The sequence below is a fragment of the Pempheris klunzingeri genome, chromosome 3, assembly GCF_042242105.1.
Source record: "Pempheris klunzingeri isolate RE-2024b chromosome 3, fPemKlu1.hap1, whole genome shotgun sequence".
NCBI lineage: Eukaryota > Metazoa > Chordata > Actinopteri > Acropomatiformes > Pempheridae > Pempheris > Pempheris klunzingeri.
In genome coordinates, this window is record NC_092014.1 from 27,319,257 (window position 1) to 27,336,819 (window position 17,563).

General features: G+C 41.1%; 1 protein-coding gene across 1 annotated transcript in view; it reads left to right on the plus strand.

Annotated features, from left to right (window-relative positions):
• The window catches only part of sorcs3a (sortilin related VPS10 domain containing receptor 3a), a 175,672-nt gene that overhangs the window by 60,172 nt on the left and 97,937 nt on the right, over positions 1–17,563 (plus strand). Inside the window, exon 2 of the mRNA XM_070856324.1 lies at positions 11,695–11,762. Within this exon, the coding sequence (XP_070712425.1) occupies positions 11,695–11,762 (68 nt within the window). The remainder of the gene's footprint in view (positions 1–11,694; positions 11,763–17,563) is intronic.

Below are 17,563 nucleotides of genomic sequence, written 5' to 3' on the forward strand. Positions count from 1 at the left end.
TCCAGCATGTGAACAATGCAATGCCTTGGGTAGCTCTTGCATGATCTTGTAACTACTGTGCTGTTCACTGTGTACCATTATAGCCGTTTCCCTCATGGTCGACCTCTTTTACCTCTGCCTTAAGTGGCCATTTTCTGTTGAAAGTTGTTCCCAAACATTATAGGTGGCCATTTTGGAAGAGAAAGGCAAGCACGCAAACATTACGTGCAGACTCTGATGACCTGTCATGACATCGAGTAGCAAATCATCCCTATGACTGTACAGTGTGAGTAAATCTTTAACTCCACTCTGAGTGTTTGCACGGCGTTTTGTTTGAGAACCTGCAGACCAGAGCTGCACTCAGGAGTCATTTCTGAGATGACTCTCAGAAATGACTCATTTAAAAGGCCTTGGCTGAGAGGACGCTGGACGCCAGGCATGTCAAAATGAATCACGCCATGCAACACATGGCACCAACTGTTTTTGTTTGCAGGGCCGCTGTTGTTGGCACAAAGTGATGCCCACTGCCCGTGACCCACAATGGCACTGGATGATGAGTTGAGACGTGCAGGCTTTCTGGAGCTACGGTCCCAAGTGTGTCGGAGGGACTTGAGAGCAGCGTTGTCTCTCTGGAACTTCACCACTGTGACAGTTTGTGCTTTCTATGGAACTATGTAGTTTGATGGCCCCAATTTCACAGAAATGGAGGGAGATTTTTCCTCTTCAAAAAAAAAAGTTTTGTATTTTTACTCTTTGATGGCTGATACTTCAGTCCAGGTGTAGATGACACAGCTCTCTGCAAAGCATAATCATTAAACAGAAAGCTTGAAAAGGGTATAAGCTGCCAGTTCGTGTTTTTACTCATTATAATTACAATATGTCATATCATGTGTCTTTGAAATCCTCTTTCTTACACATTTTTAAACCAGATGTTTTAGAGTTTTTTGACCACAACATCATACTATGGATGATCCGGCCAAAACATTTAGCAGTTGATGAATGGTATGCCTTACCTGATACAGAGATGCATGGTGCCCAGTGTGAAGCCTAATGACTCCACTGTTTGCCTGAATTTTCCTTTAGTACCATCACGGGCTGACATTTGTGGTTTTCAGGGCCATATCTCCACAACTTTGGTTGTAAGACCATGACATTTGTTACAGACTTTCATGTCCTCCTGAGGACCATATAGCCTCATAGAGCTGCTAGAATGCCGCTAGTGTTGTTGTTCTGTGGTTGCAGAAAGCTTTAGGTTTTTTTTTTCCTTACAGCAGAAAAAAGTTTGATTCATGAGATATACTGGAAATAAAAACAGCAAGCGACAGAGCAAAGACAAGCAAACAGTTCGCTTTTATCTGTCCCATCATTACAGCGTTTCTTTTCTGGCCTCAAATGATTCCCCAAACACGGTCAATCAGTCAGTCAGTAATGGATGGTGCGCCGCAGTGGCATCAGCATCACACTCCAGTGTCTGCTAACCCAGCAGTGTCACAGCAGATGTCAGAGTAAGCAGCCCCTCAGCCATCAGCGAGCTGGCTTGTGTCGAGCCGAGCCGATGGATCAAGTGCTTGTTGGATAACGTAGTGTCCCTGAAAGGACAACATATTGCAATTTGAATTACGCCCAGCTCACTTCTGATGCTTTTAGTGTCTGCGGTATCTAGTTGGATCCACCTGCATTAGCTGCCACCCCACCAGATCGCACCATCTAGGGAGAGGAGACACCGTCAGAGCTGTGGGGGAAGTGTATTTAAGCGTTTAAGACAGAGCCTCGTGTTAATCAGCTGTCCTGCTGCCTCCATATCTCGTCACCTCTGAAAAGATTCACAATGACACATAAGTGTGAGCCTGCAGTTAAAGCTCCTCTGCCTTGCTCCTCCTCTCTTCTCTTGTGCTCCCTCTGACACCACAGAGAGGGAAATTACCAGAGCTCAGAAAGAGATGAGGGGGGGCAAAAAAAGGAAATAATGTGAAGATGTAAATGACAGACTCCGACTAATTCCTGTCGTTCGTTTGCTGAATAATGAGCAATGTGTCCCTCTAATCAGAAATGATGTGCCTGTGGTAACACCGAGGAAAAAGCATATTCAGGCTCGCTGCAGTAAAAGATGACTCTGATTAGATTAATAGTAGCTTGTGCTGAAGGATGTGTTAATACCTCACACCGTTAAGGTAATTCACACTTTTTGAGAATTAAAGCTAGCAGTCTTCATTGTGATAATAGTACAAAGTGTGCCTTTTTTCTTTTCTTCTTTTTTTTTTATTTAAAAAAACCTTCTATGAAAAGTGAAGACATTTCATAATAACCACAATAGCTGTGGAGGATGAAACCTCGCACCCTTGACTCTAACTCCCTGTGCTGACACCAGCTCTGTTTTCTTCCACTTGTGAATTTGTTTTTCACACTTATTTGAAACAACTGACAATTTTCTTGCCAAAAAAAACTGGTTAATACAGAATATTTCCTACTTGCACATTTCACAGCCTGGTGTCTGTCACTTGTGAGCCATCAGACCACCTGGTTCCCTCCGGCAAGGTATGCATAAGAGTTTAAGATACATTTCCACCAGAACATTTAAACCCAACACTTTCACCATCTCCACAATTTTGTGGATAGTCGTACGTTTCATAAGAACATTTCGCCAGCCTTTTTTTTTCGCTATCGCACAAAGGCTGGTGCTCATGAATTCAAAAAAAGCACCGAAAGATATTTAGACATCAGATATGTTATCATGTGTTATCTTTCAGAAGGGCACTGCACCACCTTTTACACATCAACTCATTATGAGGAGTGCTCCTCAGCCTGTGCAAGCAGTTGTGTTAAAGTGTTTAGTGGCTGTGGTGGTGCTTTAAAAACCCTAATGAGGTCATCGTGGTCATCTCAGCTTGGAGGCTGTCAAGTTTTGACGGAAAGCCTGCGTTTACTAACTGCGGGGTATGGAGTTCAGAGATGTTACATGGCAAGGAGAGTCTGATCAGGGGAGAATGGAGATGCATGGTGAGGATCACATGATGTACAGGAGTACAACACTGTAGTTATGAAAGGTGTAGTGTCATGTTTAGGCCGTCTTTACTTCCACAAATAAAAGTCTCTTAAAGACTCTTTAGAATGTCAAAATGTCCATACAGTAAGATTTAAAAAAGCAAAGAGAGCTGACTTAACAAGCTTACTGCTTCTTTAAAAAGTTGAGCTCATTTTTTTTGAGGACAGTTGTGTTACGAGACTCTGCTCTGATCACCTGTACAAGCAGAGAAGCAAGCGAGGTGATTGAAAAGTTTGCTACTGGAACCTTCGGCTGTCATGTGACCTTTCCTTGCTGCAAGTGAGGATATCTCGGCCTCTGAGGCATCCATTTTGATTTGTGATTTTCCTGTGCTTTTGAAATCTTTCTCAGAGGTTCAAAGTGTTTCGGGTGGGGCTGCTAGCCTATCGGTTTTGGCACAAACCACACGGCCGCGTTGTCCAACAGTTCGATTCCCAGCTGAGGACCTTCATTTGCGTTCCATGCCCTTCTCCTCGCCTCTCTCTTTTTAACTTTGCTCTCACACAAGAAGGTGATTTGTGATTTGTTATGATCCGTTTCTTTTTAGGCTGCAGCTTCTTTTTCCTGTAGGAGAACATGCAATAGAATTCAGTGAACAATACTGTACAATTTCACAGGCTATATTAGGCAGCATCTTATTAGTGACATTCTGAGCTCTTTTTGTGCCGCAGTCCATTATTCACCATGAGGTATACGGTGCATTCCCACATACACAGCAGCTACTGTCCTGCTTTCTAATTAGCGAACATGCAGGGCTTCATTCTTATGAATATAGTTCCCTCAGAGAAATGGAAATTCTTTGAACATCTCCCAGATTGTCACTGTGAGCTCCCCCTGAATTAACCTTCCGTGTGTTTAACGATAAGATGGGAAAAATCTGATGCGGTAAAACAAAGAAAACTGGACTGCTTTGCTGCTCTTTTCTTCCATCAAAGATATAATTTGATAGCTTCACATTCTTTCTTTTCTGTAATCAGCATCAACTCTTAAAGATTAGGATGTCTTTTTTTTTTTTTTTTTACGATGACATCTGGCTAGTCTGTGTCTGTGTATCACTGAAATCTCACTGCCTCCATTTTTCTGTGTCTCTGTGTTACATTGTACGATGGGGTAAAGTTAGAGAGTCTACACACTCTTTGTTTTTAGTGCACCCTTGCTTGCACTGTGATAAGCTCTAACCCCCTGAGCAAGCTCCACGGCCAGCCAGATAGTGTTTGCTTCGCTTGACTTCCTCAAGAGTTGGCCTGGGAGACAGATGCACCATGGGAAAGAAAAAAGTGGGAAAATAGGAGATCTTAGTGGCTGGTGTCCTGCATGCTATTGCAGTGCCTAAAATAGCCATGCAAATGGAGACTATTAATAATAACGCTGAAGTTATTTTCCCATAAACACCAAAGAGAGGCCTTTTTTCTTTGTTTGTTCCAGACAGTGTAGGTTTTTCTTTTGACTCTGCAAATATCCAGAGTGTTAGTTAAGCCTAATTAGGTGTTAGAATGAGGCTGACGTCCTACCTTAGACTGTGGAACTATCTTCATGCAGGAAACGCTGAGTGTACTCCAAGGATGAAACAAATGCCAGGAATTACTTTAAAATATAGAAGGACTGTGGTTTTTTTTTTTTTTTTTTTGTTTGTTTTTTAAGATGAATTATCTGTCTACTGCTCTCATTCAAATTTCAGCAAACCTCACACCTAGCAGCATATCATGCATATCCACAGCCAGCTCATGGCAGTGCTGCAAAAAGTAGAGAAAGTAAAAGAAATCACTTTCCAATTTCCGTTTGACGTTGGGTGCGTTTCAGCATTTTCATATCACCCATGCCAGAATATCCTCGCTTTTGACAAATTATAAATCCCGTCTGAAGAAGATTGCAGCAGGGTTTCTCTACGCATTTAGAAACTGTGGATCCAGAATGGCTGCAGCTCTGCAAGCATTTGCAGTTGCTTTACAGACAGCGGTTGTTATGGTAACGTTTCTTTCTTAAGTCTTTGAAGCTGCTGTAGGATATTGTGTGGTTGTGTGAAATGGAAGCGCCTAAAACTTTTTTTGGGGGGACGGGGACGGGGGGGGGATGCACAGCGTAACATGACAGGTTTATCTCAGTGTGTGGGAAAGGTTATTTCTCTCATGGCCTAGAAGTCCAGCTGAGGTGATAAAGCAGATAGGTCTCCAATCTCACTCCTGCCATGCAGGCCACTTGATTGGTTTATCAATTGACCTTTTCCCTTAACCTTGTAGCACCATATTGATCTCCCTGCTCTTGTTTAAATGCTATGTCACCTGCTCAAGCAGAAACTTATGTTGCACCAGTCAGCAATCGATGAAGAGCTTTTGCTCCGAAATGTTATCAAAATGAAAAGTTCAACTTGAAAGAAAATGTTGGGTTTTTTTTTATTGCTATTTAAGTGAAAAACTTACATTTTTATGATCAAATCTATATTTCCTTTGCTTCTTATTACTTGATTTTGAGCTTCACCTTAAATCTCCATTTCCAGAAAAAGCTTAACTGATTGACAGTGAAAGAATGGAATCATTTATATTAAGATGCTACTCACTTCAATTGTTACAGATAAATCACCAAAGTAATTATATCTCACCACTAAGAGACAACCATAGCTGCTTTACAAGAGGTAGCTTGATTAGATTTCATATCTTTGTGGAAAAAACACATCAGTTTCCATTTTTCCAAGTAAAGTTTATGTCTTAAAAAATGTCTGGAGGTGATCTTTAAATGTTGAGTGAAGGGTTGGATATGAAAAGTCCTATATTCTAACATTTCTAAGCCCATACTTGTATTAGGTTTACATGGCAGTGCAATCATTGTCACTTGTGATTAATAATTGGGGCTGCCTTTTACAACCTTGGCGGTCATTCTGGGGTGGCGGCACATTTCCACGATTTAACGACGTCCATGATTCAGTATTACACTTCATACATTTTATCCTAATGCCCTCATGCCTCATGTGAAGTTCTTAGATTAGACTCATTGTTGAAAGATGCTTCACAAATAAATTTGCCTTGCCTTCTATGAAGTTGGTTATATTGTGGGAGACAGATTTAAAAAGAGAAAATCATCATCATCATCATCATCATCGCCGTTGTCATCGGGGGTTATTTTCTTTGACTTAACATTTTACTCCAGAGCCACAGAAGATATGAGTACCCGTTATGAAAAGGAATGGCGAAGGGTCTCCTTGAGAAGCACGCTATTTTCATGCTCATTTCTCATCACATTTCAACAACCACTACATTTGAAAATTACTTTAACCAGGGAATTTGTCAGTATACAAATCAAAGTCTGTCTGTCTGCTTTAATAGGTCAAAACAGACGGAGATGGCGAAGAGAGAGAAGGAAACAAAACAAGATGAACAAGTAAATGTAAAAGCGTAGATAGTAAAGACAGTATGTAAAAGACACGCCAGGAAGGGAATATGAGAAACAGCTTAAAGGATAAAGATAAGAAGTAAGCAAGAGAAAAACCAACCTAACCCTAACTAACCAAGGGGAAGAGGAAAAAGACAAGACTTGATGAACAGAGATAAAGTGGCTTTTGTCGGGAGGAGTACTCAGTCGGTGAGGTAATGGTGGGGTGAGATGTGGCCAGTGAGGGGAAAAAAGGCAAAGGGAAAAGACAGACACATGACGGATGCAATAAATGAGAGGACTTCACTCCGGGGAGGCATATGAGGAAGGAGGGAAATAGAAGAAGAGGAAGTGATTCAGATACAGAGAGATGGAGACAGAAAGCGTGAGAGGGAGTGTGAAGCGGCAGAGTGACAGAAAGAGAAAGAGATGGAGGAGGAGGAGGAGGAGGAGGAGGAGGAGTGAGCGATGACCAGAGGGGCACATTACTGCAGTATTCTCCCTGGTGTGGCCTTGATGGGACTGCAACATGCCAAACAGCCACAGCATACCCTGGTGGACTGCATTTACACATACAAACGCAACCCATTTTTACATCCTAATACCCCGTCTTTACTACACTGTCTTTCATTCACCGATATGGCCTTCATCTCTTAGGTGTTATATGTATTTAACTTGCACATAATACCAATAAGTTACTTGCAGCATTCAGAGTGGTGACGATCATCTTCTGTGAGTGATGGTAGTTAAGAAGCATATCTGTTGAAGGCTAAAAGGGAGTGTCTCTCTTTGCAGCTTGAGTTTATATGTGCATTATGATGTGTGCACGAACAATAAATGCACACTGTGCTTCTGCCAGACATATTACCTTTAACTGCACAGCGTGATTGAAAGCAGAGAGGCATTTCATGATCGTCTATCATAGCCCCAGTTCTCCAAGTGCAATCCTTTTCTTCTACTCACGGGTCCTCACATTATTTAGGACCAACATGGAGGCTTGACATGGTATTTGTAGGATACCTTGTGGTCATGGCTCAAGGTTTTCTACCACTGTCCATTGTGGAGCCTGCCTGACAGCTACACAGACTCAATACACATGCTGAATGGTTGAATGTTTGAGGATTCTCACAGTTGAAGGGCAAGAATTCTGTAATTATAATAAATGGATTTTAAAGAGTTTTTTTTTCTACATGCTTTGCTCAATTTAGTGCCATGTAACCTTGCCATGTTGACAATATAAAATTAACATGTAAATAGCATGATACACAATATACATGTATAATGCATGTCTTTTTCCTCAATAGAAGTATTTCTTCTGTACAGATAGTCACAAGGATTCATTTAATGATAGGAGCATGAATAGGCCAGCAGAAGTTCTTTGCTGTCCTTGAAACTGCGTTTCTCCAGGAACTGTAATGAACAAACATGAATGAGCTAACATTAGCTATCAAGCTATTATTAGTTTATTCACCAGCTAACCTTAATAAGCTAAAACTTGCTTCAATTTAAAATTTTTCATCTGAAATGTTATCACTTTATAAACGCCTTAATGTAGACAGGTTAAGAGGTAATTAGATATTTACACATCCAGCAGACGTAGGGCAACCTTAGTTTTCTTTTGGAGCTGTATTTCTGTCCACCTGATGAACCTAAGTCCAATGTTCGCACGCCTTTTGGCGCTGTTTTGCTGCTGCTGTACAGCAGAGGTGGACCAACCCTTTGATCAAAGTGGTGAACAACAGATAAGCGTTCCTCAGAGCCCAACCCTCTTTGTTTCTATTGAGGGAAAAAAGGCAACAGATGACAGTTGAGTCCAATATGTCAGATGTTTGCTATTGTTGTCCCCCTCTTTATCCCACCCTTTTACTTGTCTCCATTAATGATCCATACAGTTATTCCAAAACATCTCACAGTGTATTTATCCAATTACCATTAAGTCAATAGCTTCATTTTCCCTCCCACGGTCATGCCAAACTGTGTGAGAGGAGACAATGTTTTTCTGCTTTGATGTCAGCTGGTAGTGCTGTCACCACTGGTTGACAATGTGTCTCATAAACGGCTCTTACCAATTGACGGAGTAATTGCTCAACTGTTGACATGCTACCGAGAGGCTTAGTCATTTCTAGATAATGATCAGTTCCAGCTGCCATTTTGGTGTTGACTATCTTGATGCTTGTTTGCAGACTGCTAAAAGCTTGTTTTCAGTTGTTTGTGAGACTGTCAATACTGCAGTACCATGACATTTTGCAATCAAAGGCACAGAGAGCTCTTTTGTTCAGAATGGAGCATTCTAAGTGGACCTCTTTGAAAAGGTTTGTGGTGAAATACAAAGTGATCGAGAAGTTGTATTTGAGAAGATCCATGTGCTGTGGATGTTGTCACTAGAGCCTTCAGAAAGAGTAAAATGAAATATAAAGCAGGTCGTCTGAACAAAATGATATTTGCTGCAAAAAGGGAGCTTCATTAATCTGACTGATCTTATGTTGGCATTACTTGGATACACCAAATATGGCTGTCATTAGCATGTTAACTTTTGCCGTTTGTTATGATTAATGATTCTTCATCATGAACAAATGCATTCATCTACCGCCATTTGCAGAGAGCGAAGTTCAATTTAATGGCCTCGCACCTGACATCAAAGGCAAAAACTCCTCTGGTCATGATCACAGTTAATCTGTTTCTCTGCAGAGAGAACAGTTGAACATTTTTCTAATAAAAGCCATTAACACTGTCAGTAGCACAGAACAACCTAAGCCAATACTCAAAATGATGTTTGCCTCTTTGACTTGGTCTTTGAGGACAAGGGGACATTTAGCTATGCTAATGATATGTTTTCACCACAGTTGGTTAATTGCTGAGGCGACAAGGCTAATGCAAGTGCAATGTGACTGACATTTTGATTCAATAATTGCAAGTCAACTAGGGGTTCAGAAGGGGAGAGCGCACTTGAAATGGAGACTTTTCTAAAGCCTTCATTACACCTGTAGTCTACTGAACAAAGACCATGAACATTTGAGAGCAAGTATGTAGGTAAACAGTAAGAGTATCTTCTTGGGGCTTTTTTTTTAAATCCCCAAGGCTTTTTCATTCAGGTCTGACTTGATGCATTATATATTCCTTAAAGAAGGCTTTTACGGTTGGCTGAAAAGATACTTTAGAGAAGCATTTGAGGATTTTCTTAAGACGCGTTCAATGGGACACTATTAGTTTCTCTGTTTTTCAGCTGGTGTCCTAGTCGCTCAATGTGGATACCAGATTCAGACTGTCATGTCGGGATGAGATGACTCGTGTTTGTGTGTGTCACCCCCCCAAGCAGACAAGACCACGCATCTCTGTCAGTGCGACACCTGTAGGAGTGCACACACTCTTTCTCACTCCCACAGTGACACAGCACACACTTCCAACAATGTGTACCCAATATGAATATGAATATACGCACATGATCACACATAGATCCAGTTGTTCTATGTGGTGGAGCTGCATGGCATGAATCCATTTTCTTCTTATTCAGCAGTGCCCTCTCCCTGGCACTGCAATCCAGTGCCAGACCATATGTTTACAATTTTAGTAGGAAGATACCTTGGGACATGTGGCGCAGCTTCCCACAAGAACCATTCATGGGTCCCTGGTGGGCAGCCGGCTTGTTCAGAGGGCTTGTGGGGATAGTGAAGCTCAGCCAGAGGTGGAAAGGTCCTGGAAGTCTGCGGGGCATCTGAGCTTCGTAAGGACATGAGGGCTACGAAAGGTCGAGGATGCCAGGGTACTGGTTCTTTTCCAATTTGTGCAGATATTCAGTTTCTCCACATCTAGCCCAGATTGCTAATGCCTGTCAGAAGAGTCAAAGCCAGACCTCCCCTCTCAGCCAAGTGACTCAAGTCAAGCTTGTCAGGTTGCTTTAAACAAGCATAAGCTTGTTGCAGGGAGGGAAATGCTAACGAGAGACGTGAATGCTAATGAGGAAGAACAGCAGTCATTTAGTCAGGAGAGGAAAACAGTTCAGCAGACGACACATGGACTGATGATTGAAAATAGCCTCTATTGTTATATGTTTTCTCCGTATAGGTCGGGTCGGGTATGCGATAAATGCTAAATAAATATGTGTGCATACTGTTTTAACTCTAACCCTAACCCACATTTACTTGACTGTAATCTGAGGTGAATATCAGTCCTGGATGTTACCAGGTGGTTAAGTGTAATAAAGTGTTTTTGTACTCAACAGTCAAGTTCATTACCTCTCATCTCTCTGGCAGCTTCACACCCCCAGCTGTCTCCGTGCGACAGAGTCGTGATCCTCCGATCTGGAATGGAGTATTACAGCTGACCACTGATCCTGTCGCAGCAGACTTAGTCCTCATGTCTTGTGATTCACTCTGAGGACTTGCACAGTGCTTATCAAAGTGTCCACATCCTGATTACAGTATCTCTCCAAAAGAGCAGAGACTAAGGCTGTGACACAGAGACTGTTTCTGCAGGGGCGAGGATGGCAGTGTGCTTCATTAAGAGAAGAGAAGACGTTTTACAGTGGCATGCACAGTATCGGTTAACATGGTGCTAATTATGCAACGCACTACCTCCCAACATGCTAATCTATTACTCCCAGAACCTTGTAGAGTTTTCTACCAGGTGATGTGAGAATTCAATTTTTTGTTAACGCAATTATGCAATTATTTCGTCAAAGGCCTCGAGAGGTATGTACTTTTTTTTTTGAGTTAGAGAAGTGCAAATTTGACCTGGCAAGGAAAAGTGGTAATAAATATCCAAATATAGAACAAGAAAGCTTAAAAATGTATAATAACTAATCTTCCTGATTAGCAGTTCCTGCACGGTAAAAAAACAAACATTCACAAACTTGAAGGAAGTGTTGAGTTTGCATTAAGATCTTTCTGGGGGTTCCCAGCCCAGACAGCAAATATAATCCCTCCAGAGTGTTCTGGGTATGCCCAGGGGCTCCTCCAAATTGGACATGCGAGGAATGTCTTCACGGAGACGCATTCAGGAGGCATCCTGATCAGATCAGCTGGCTTCTTTCAACGCAAAGGAGCAGTGTTTCTACTCCGAGCTCTTTTCACATGTCTCAGCTTTCCAACCTGTCTTTAAATTAATAGTCTAATATGGGGAAATATGCTTATTCATCTTCTTTTTCAGAGTTGGTAGAGAAGATATGCGCCGCACTATTTCTTCACAGCCACTTCCCACTGACAATCTGACTCTAGGTGGTCACATCAGTGGTCTGCTGCTGTGGTGAATTCGCTACTCACTTTGATTGGCTTATACAAAGATTGTAATCGTTAAACTCCATCTCTTTGCAGGTGATCCTGATTCTAACTAAGCTGTACGACTTTCATATTGGCAGCGTTACCGAGAGCACTCTTTGGAGGTGAGTACAAAGGAGATTTTCATTCATAATATATTTACAAGTCTTTGAATCCTGTGATACTGCTCTGAGCAGAATTAGGCTTTCACGAGGATCCCGTGATTGGCTCGAGTTTTTGGCTAATTAAACAACCAACAGCCTCGACCCTCTGCTAAACCCCTTAAAACAAATGCTAGGAACTCTGTTTTACCCACCGTCTCTTTTCCCACTTGTTCACAATCACTCTGCCCTTTCCTCACCTGCTCCTCTGGCGCTGTGAACAGTATGTTCTGGTGTCATGCACAGTCAGACAGGGCACTCAGGGTGGAGGATGGTGTTTGCTCTTGTCCTGGTATATTATCCGATGTACTCCCCTTTCCTCGCCCCACCTGAGAATAAAATACACACACATACACGTACACACATGCTTCTGAAACAACAAAAGTGCTTGTAATACACTAGCAAGAGGATGGTTAACACATCCCTGATGAGCTGAATCTGCATGTAACCCATTTTCAAATCTGGATGGATTGTGTAACACACATACAATTATTCCTTTGTCTGAATTGAAGGATGAAGTCACACACACGGCAGCGCCAGATAACAGCATGCTTTAGGGCAAAGGGTCCTCTCTGGTAATTGACACTTTGCCAAACCCCTTCCTAGAACAACGCTTGTCCATTCATATAGATTAGCAACCGTAACTAGGCACAGTAACTCTGTCGAGCTTTGGATTTCTCCACATGCAGAGGTGGTGCACACGGGGCTGTAGTAAGCAAGAGACTTGGTATTTAATGTCTTTTTCAAAACCAGAAGTCTGAGAACTGGATTAAATGGTGCTCTAATATGTTTAGCACGAGCTTTTGCTCTACTTTTAACAGCTCTGTCCTGCTCAATATCGTAGCTTTGGAAATTTGCACTCAAGCACCTCCACTCAACATTACATACCAAGATAGTGTCATATTTGCCAAACACACAATCATTTTCCAATCATCTTAAAAGCCTTTACTTATCCAATGTTACATATACAAACAAGTACATTGAGCTGAGAAGTCAAATAGGGTTATATTAGAATAAATAATTGTCTGATACTATTTTTCACATCAACAATAGGACTGTAGGCTAATATAAGGCTAAAGGCTGCACGAGAACCCGTATGTTTACATGTATGCTACATGAATCATAAACTGGTAGGGCTGCTGACTATTTGGCTGGGACATTCAGCTTAAGTTTCAGTCTATTAACTTGTTTTAAGGGATTGTCTCTCTAAAATGTCAATCCTTTGTGTTAACAGCGTTGCATTTCATTGTAGGGTAATATGCTCACACCCTAAATGGGTGTCCTTGAAGAGATTAAGAATAACCAGGGAAAGGAAATGGAAAGCCTGAGGACGAGAGCATTACATGAGTAAACAAGGAGACAGATATACAGCATGTTTTTCTTAAGTCGGTTCAAATTTGCAACCCTTTCTCCAGTGATGCAGTTCTGTACTCGAGTTACAATTACTGGTACAAGTGTCAGCACGTCGATTTGCTTGAAGAGAAAGGAACTGTATACCATCTGTATCATTTTTTCTTTGAGATTTTAGAGATGACAGTTCTTTAAAGCACTGAGCATTTGCACTTCTCAAGTTTGCTCACTCAGCCCAGCTTGAAGTAGTAGTTTGACAATGATAAGTGGTGCCAAAGTGACTGCTAGCCATTTCTGACATTTAGACAGCTACTGTGTAATTTGTACCCTGAGGCAAAAACAGAGCAATGTTTTGGTGTTTGAATAAGTGCAAAGCAAATGCAGCCCCCCTCATACTCTGTGGTAAGACAGAATACAGCTTGCTTGAGTTGCACACTCTATGGGTTATAAAATAGTCTGGATATACTTCTTAAATAAATTATTTGTTTTCGTGAGATGCCTCTCACATGCATTTCTAAACTGTCTGCACCATCTGTCCTTCCAAACTGTAGTTACCTATTCTCTCGTGTTTATCCTATTAAACAACTGAGGAATCTTTAAAAAAGGATGCCACGGTATGGTCTGCTTCACTTTGTTGATCCCTAGATTCCCTGTTGCATAAAGACCCCCAGACATACTCCCTGTCAGAACTGCCACAGATGGCTGAGAGAGGACATAATGTAGCCTACAAGAGATGTGAAAACTATCATAATACAAACCAAATGGAGCTGAAATAAACCTGTGCATGAAGAAACTTGGGTTTGTCTCAACACACAATGTATTAATCAAAAGCCAAGTTGTAGTTATCAGACTGCATTGCTCTGCTTCATGCTCCATGATCTTGGAATCTGGTGTCCCCCTCATGTTAGACCCTCCAAAGGCTCTGCTCTTTGAGGGACCACTCACCAATGGGGATTTTACTATGAGAGCAAATTCCCTTTAATAAACATACATTTACAGTACATATGATCCATGTTAAAAAAAATACAATAATACCGTGTGTGTGGTAAAACTTACCACACCAGAAGGAGGTGGGGGTGGAGAGAGCTGAGGCAGCAAACGGTGTCAACATCATGGACATATTGAGGAGAACTGTTAAAAGATGGCACTCCATTCAGTCAAATTGCTCACTGGGCACATTTGCTAAGTAAGCCTCTGTGGGCTTTGCCAGATTTACGCATTTTTGGGTCCATTACATTATATTCAACCTAGTCTCACAGAAGTTCGTGAATTAGTCACAAAATTTAATCTATGAATTCCTGTCTGTGGACCGAAATGATCTTCTTGTGTTTGCATCACGTCTTTTTCCTGACAGTAGGACTTCTGTAAGGCCTGAGAGCACGGAAGCTGTGCTGTTATTTCTCGTTTGTTATGCTATTTTCTTACTATAACTGCTACATTACTCAATGTTTAATCAAGGGATTTTATCCTTGTTTTCCGCTGTGGTCTGGAGTGTCGGCTGCTGGTCAAAAACATGTTTTTGATAAGTCAGCAATACAACCGGTTGATGTTATGACCATCCATTGTAATTCATTTCTCCTTCCAGCCTGAAAAGTCAAGGTTTTTTTTGTCAGTTTTTAATAGCGAAAGCGGCTTGACGAGGTAAAGACGCTCCACTTTTCCTCACTGTCACCACTGTCCTTGACAGCTCAACAGTACGGCAGACTATCATTAAGGCCATCAGATTGAATTATTAACATCTCGATTCTCAAGCAGATGTAATGGAGATGAACACACTTTGCATTACTTAAAAAAAACTTTTATTATTGCTATGATGCTGAGATGTCGTTTAAATTACTGAATGTAATCATAGATCATCTAGAAGCAGTGTAATTACTAATTTGGCTGTACTAGATATTTGATTGGTGCGTTATTTATACATCGTGTTGTTAGCGCATTCGACTATTGTCTCTGTTGTCTGTGGGCTTCATTCCATTTTGAATTGCCAGCAGATCACTGTAAGCTGAATCCAAAGAAAAGACTTTTCATATCCTATGATTGTTAATGTAAAGTTGCTCATTTAATTTCATACTTAGAAAAATATGTGGCTGAGGATTTTTAAGATGAAATTAACTATCTTAAAACAATAAAGCACAAAGATGTTGTGTACGTGTGTGTGTGTGTGTGTGTGTGTGTGTGTGTGTGTGTGTGTGCGTGCGTGCGTGCGCATCAGATTTTGCACAATAGCAAACGGGATGAAGATGGGGTTCATGTCATTCATTTAATACCTGCACTTGTCACTTATATTATATATTTCATCAAACAGGGTTTTAAGTGTATTGCATCCAACTTCCACTGTTATACAATTTCATTATTCATCCACATGACACATTTAATTTTTGCGCTTGTCACCTTCATATATTTCATAAGCCTACACTTTATCCATAGTACAGTCCATATGTCCTTTGTACGGCCAATATTTTATTTCAATTTTCTTAATTTCATAACTGTCAGCCTACTATTCCACTCTGCAAATACATTTAAAATCTTCAATTTAATTTTTATATTTGGCTACTGTATGTATTTCATTTCATATAGTGTGCCTTCAAAGTGCTCTTTGAAATTGACCCTCCAATGTCTTGTGTCCATGAAATGAGAATGCTGAAATTTTGTCATAGAGCTAAACCAAATACATCATTACAAAGGTCTTGACCCGGAGAGTAACATATATCAGTATGAAGATTCTACATGGCTCTTTCTGTGTAATTCTAACCTTTGAACCTTGACCTCGTAGCATGTTTGAAGGCTTATAATTCAGCATTATAATTGGCTACACACACGGGACCAACTGTCTAATTCTTCAAAAACTACAATTCCCTAGAGCTGCACTATATAATGTGATACAAATCAGCAACACAGTTGTAGTTTGCAGTTTAGGTTTGCAAAAAGGGGTCATAAAAAGATATACCTATGGAATGTGTCACATATCCAGTACACCCAAACTACTAATTACACTGCAATACACACCAGGTCAGATATTTTAACTACTATTTCAGAAAATTTAGTTTGGATTGTTAGTTCTTAAAGTTTACAAAGTAGAGGATGGTAAATAGCGCCTTTCTAGTCATTTCGACTGCTCAAAGGCGCTTTTACATCACATCCTCATTCAACCATTCACACATCATTCATTCAGGAGGAATCTATATTGGAGGAGACTATTCTTTCACACACATTCACACACTGAAGCTATAATTCAGGAGCAAGTTGGGGTTCAGTGTCTTGCCCAAGGACGCTCCGACATGCTGACTCAGAGGAGCTGGGGATCGCCAGGAACCACGACCTTCCAATCGAGGGACGACTCGCTCTTCCTCTTAGCCACAGTTGTTGAGTAATGTAGCGGTTATAGTTAAAACCTTTATATAAAATCCAGTACCCCCATGCTACACCAAAATCACCTCACAGCCCAACTTCAGTCCTGTGGGATTGGTTGTCATGAGTGTATCAGCAAGTGGTAACTGTCATGTTATACTAGTTGAATATAATGGAATGTTACTAGTTAGCTGGTAGCCAAGCAGCTGATAAATGAGCCAGGAGTGTGAAGCATGAATGAAGCAGTAATCCAAATTAGTGCTTGTTAGTGCAAGTATGGGTTCAGTGCACTGCCTAAACTAAGGCAAAGCTCCAATACTGGCAGACTGGACTGGGGTCATTCTTAGTAAAACTGTGTTGTCGCTGTCACTATTAGCCCACTGCTACCAAGGATTTACAAAACTAACAGCTATCTTGATTTTGTCTTTTGCTGATGTTATTCCTTAACATTAAAAGTATTCGTGTCTGTGTTTCAAGAGGAATGGAGTAATGCAAGAGGTCAGAGAGGTCTGATGATAGTGGAGTGGGCTTGGGGCTTTCCTCCGTTCAGTTACCAATTAACTCAGAGCAAAAGTTCTGTCAAGCCTTAGGTCTCTAAGGCTTCACACCTTGTGACTAAGGGCGGTTGGAGGAGAAGACATAACAGCAGTAGTTTTCTAAGCAGCTTTGGTGGTCCACAATGAGGCTGCAGGCTTCAAAAGCTACCACACATGACTGCTTAACTAATTACATAAGGCGCAAAAATACTAAATGAGTGGACAAAGTGCAGTTAAGGTCAGAGCAATGCCAGCCCCCAAAGAAGGAACCATAAAAATACAACCCAATGAGTACCTGAATAATGTATTTGCTGCTTTCAGCAAAGCACATTGAAGTCCAAAATGTCAACAGGATGTCTGAGTATTATCCTCTGCCTCACACTTAATTTTTGCATACAAATAAGTGATGACTGGACTCACATAAACCCTGGAACTGTCATCAGAGTTAAATGCACCATGACAGTTTAACTCTGTAGGGAAGACGTAATCAGGTGAAGTAACTTACCCATGATGCTAGAACAGCGACATCAC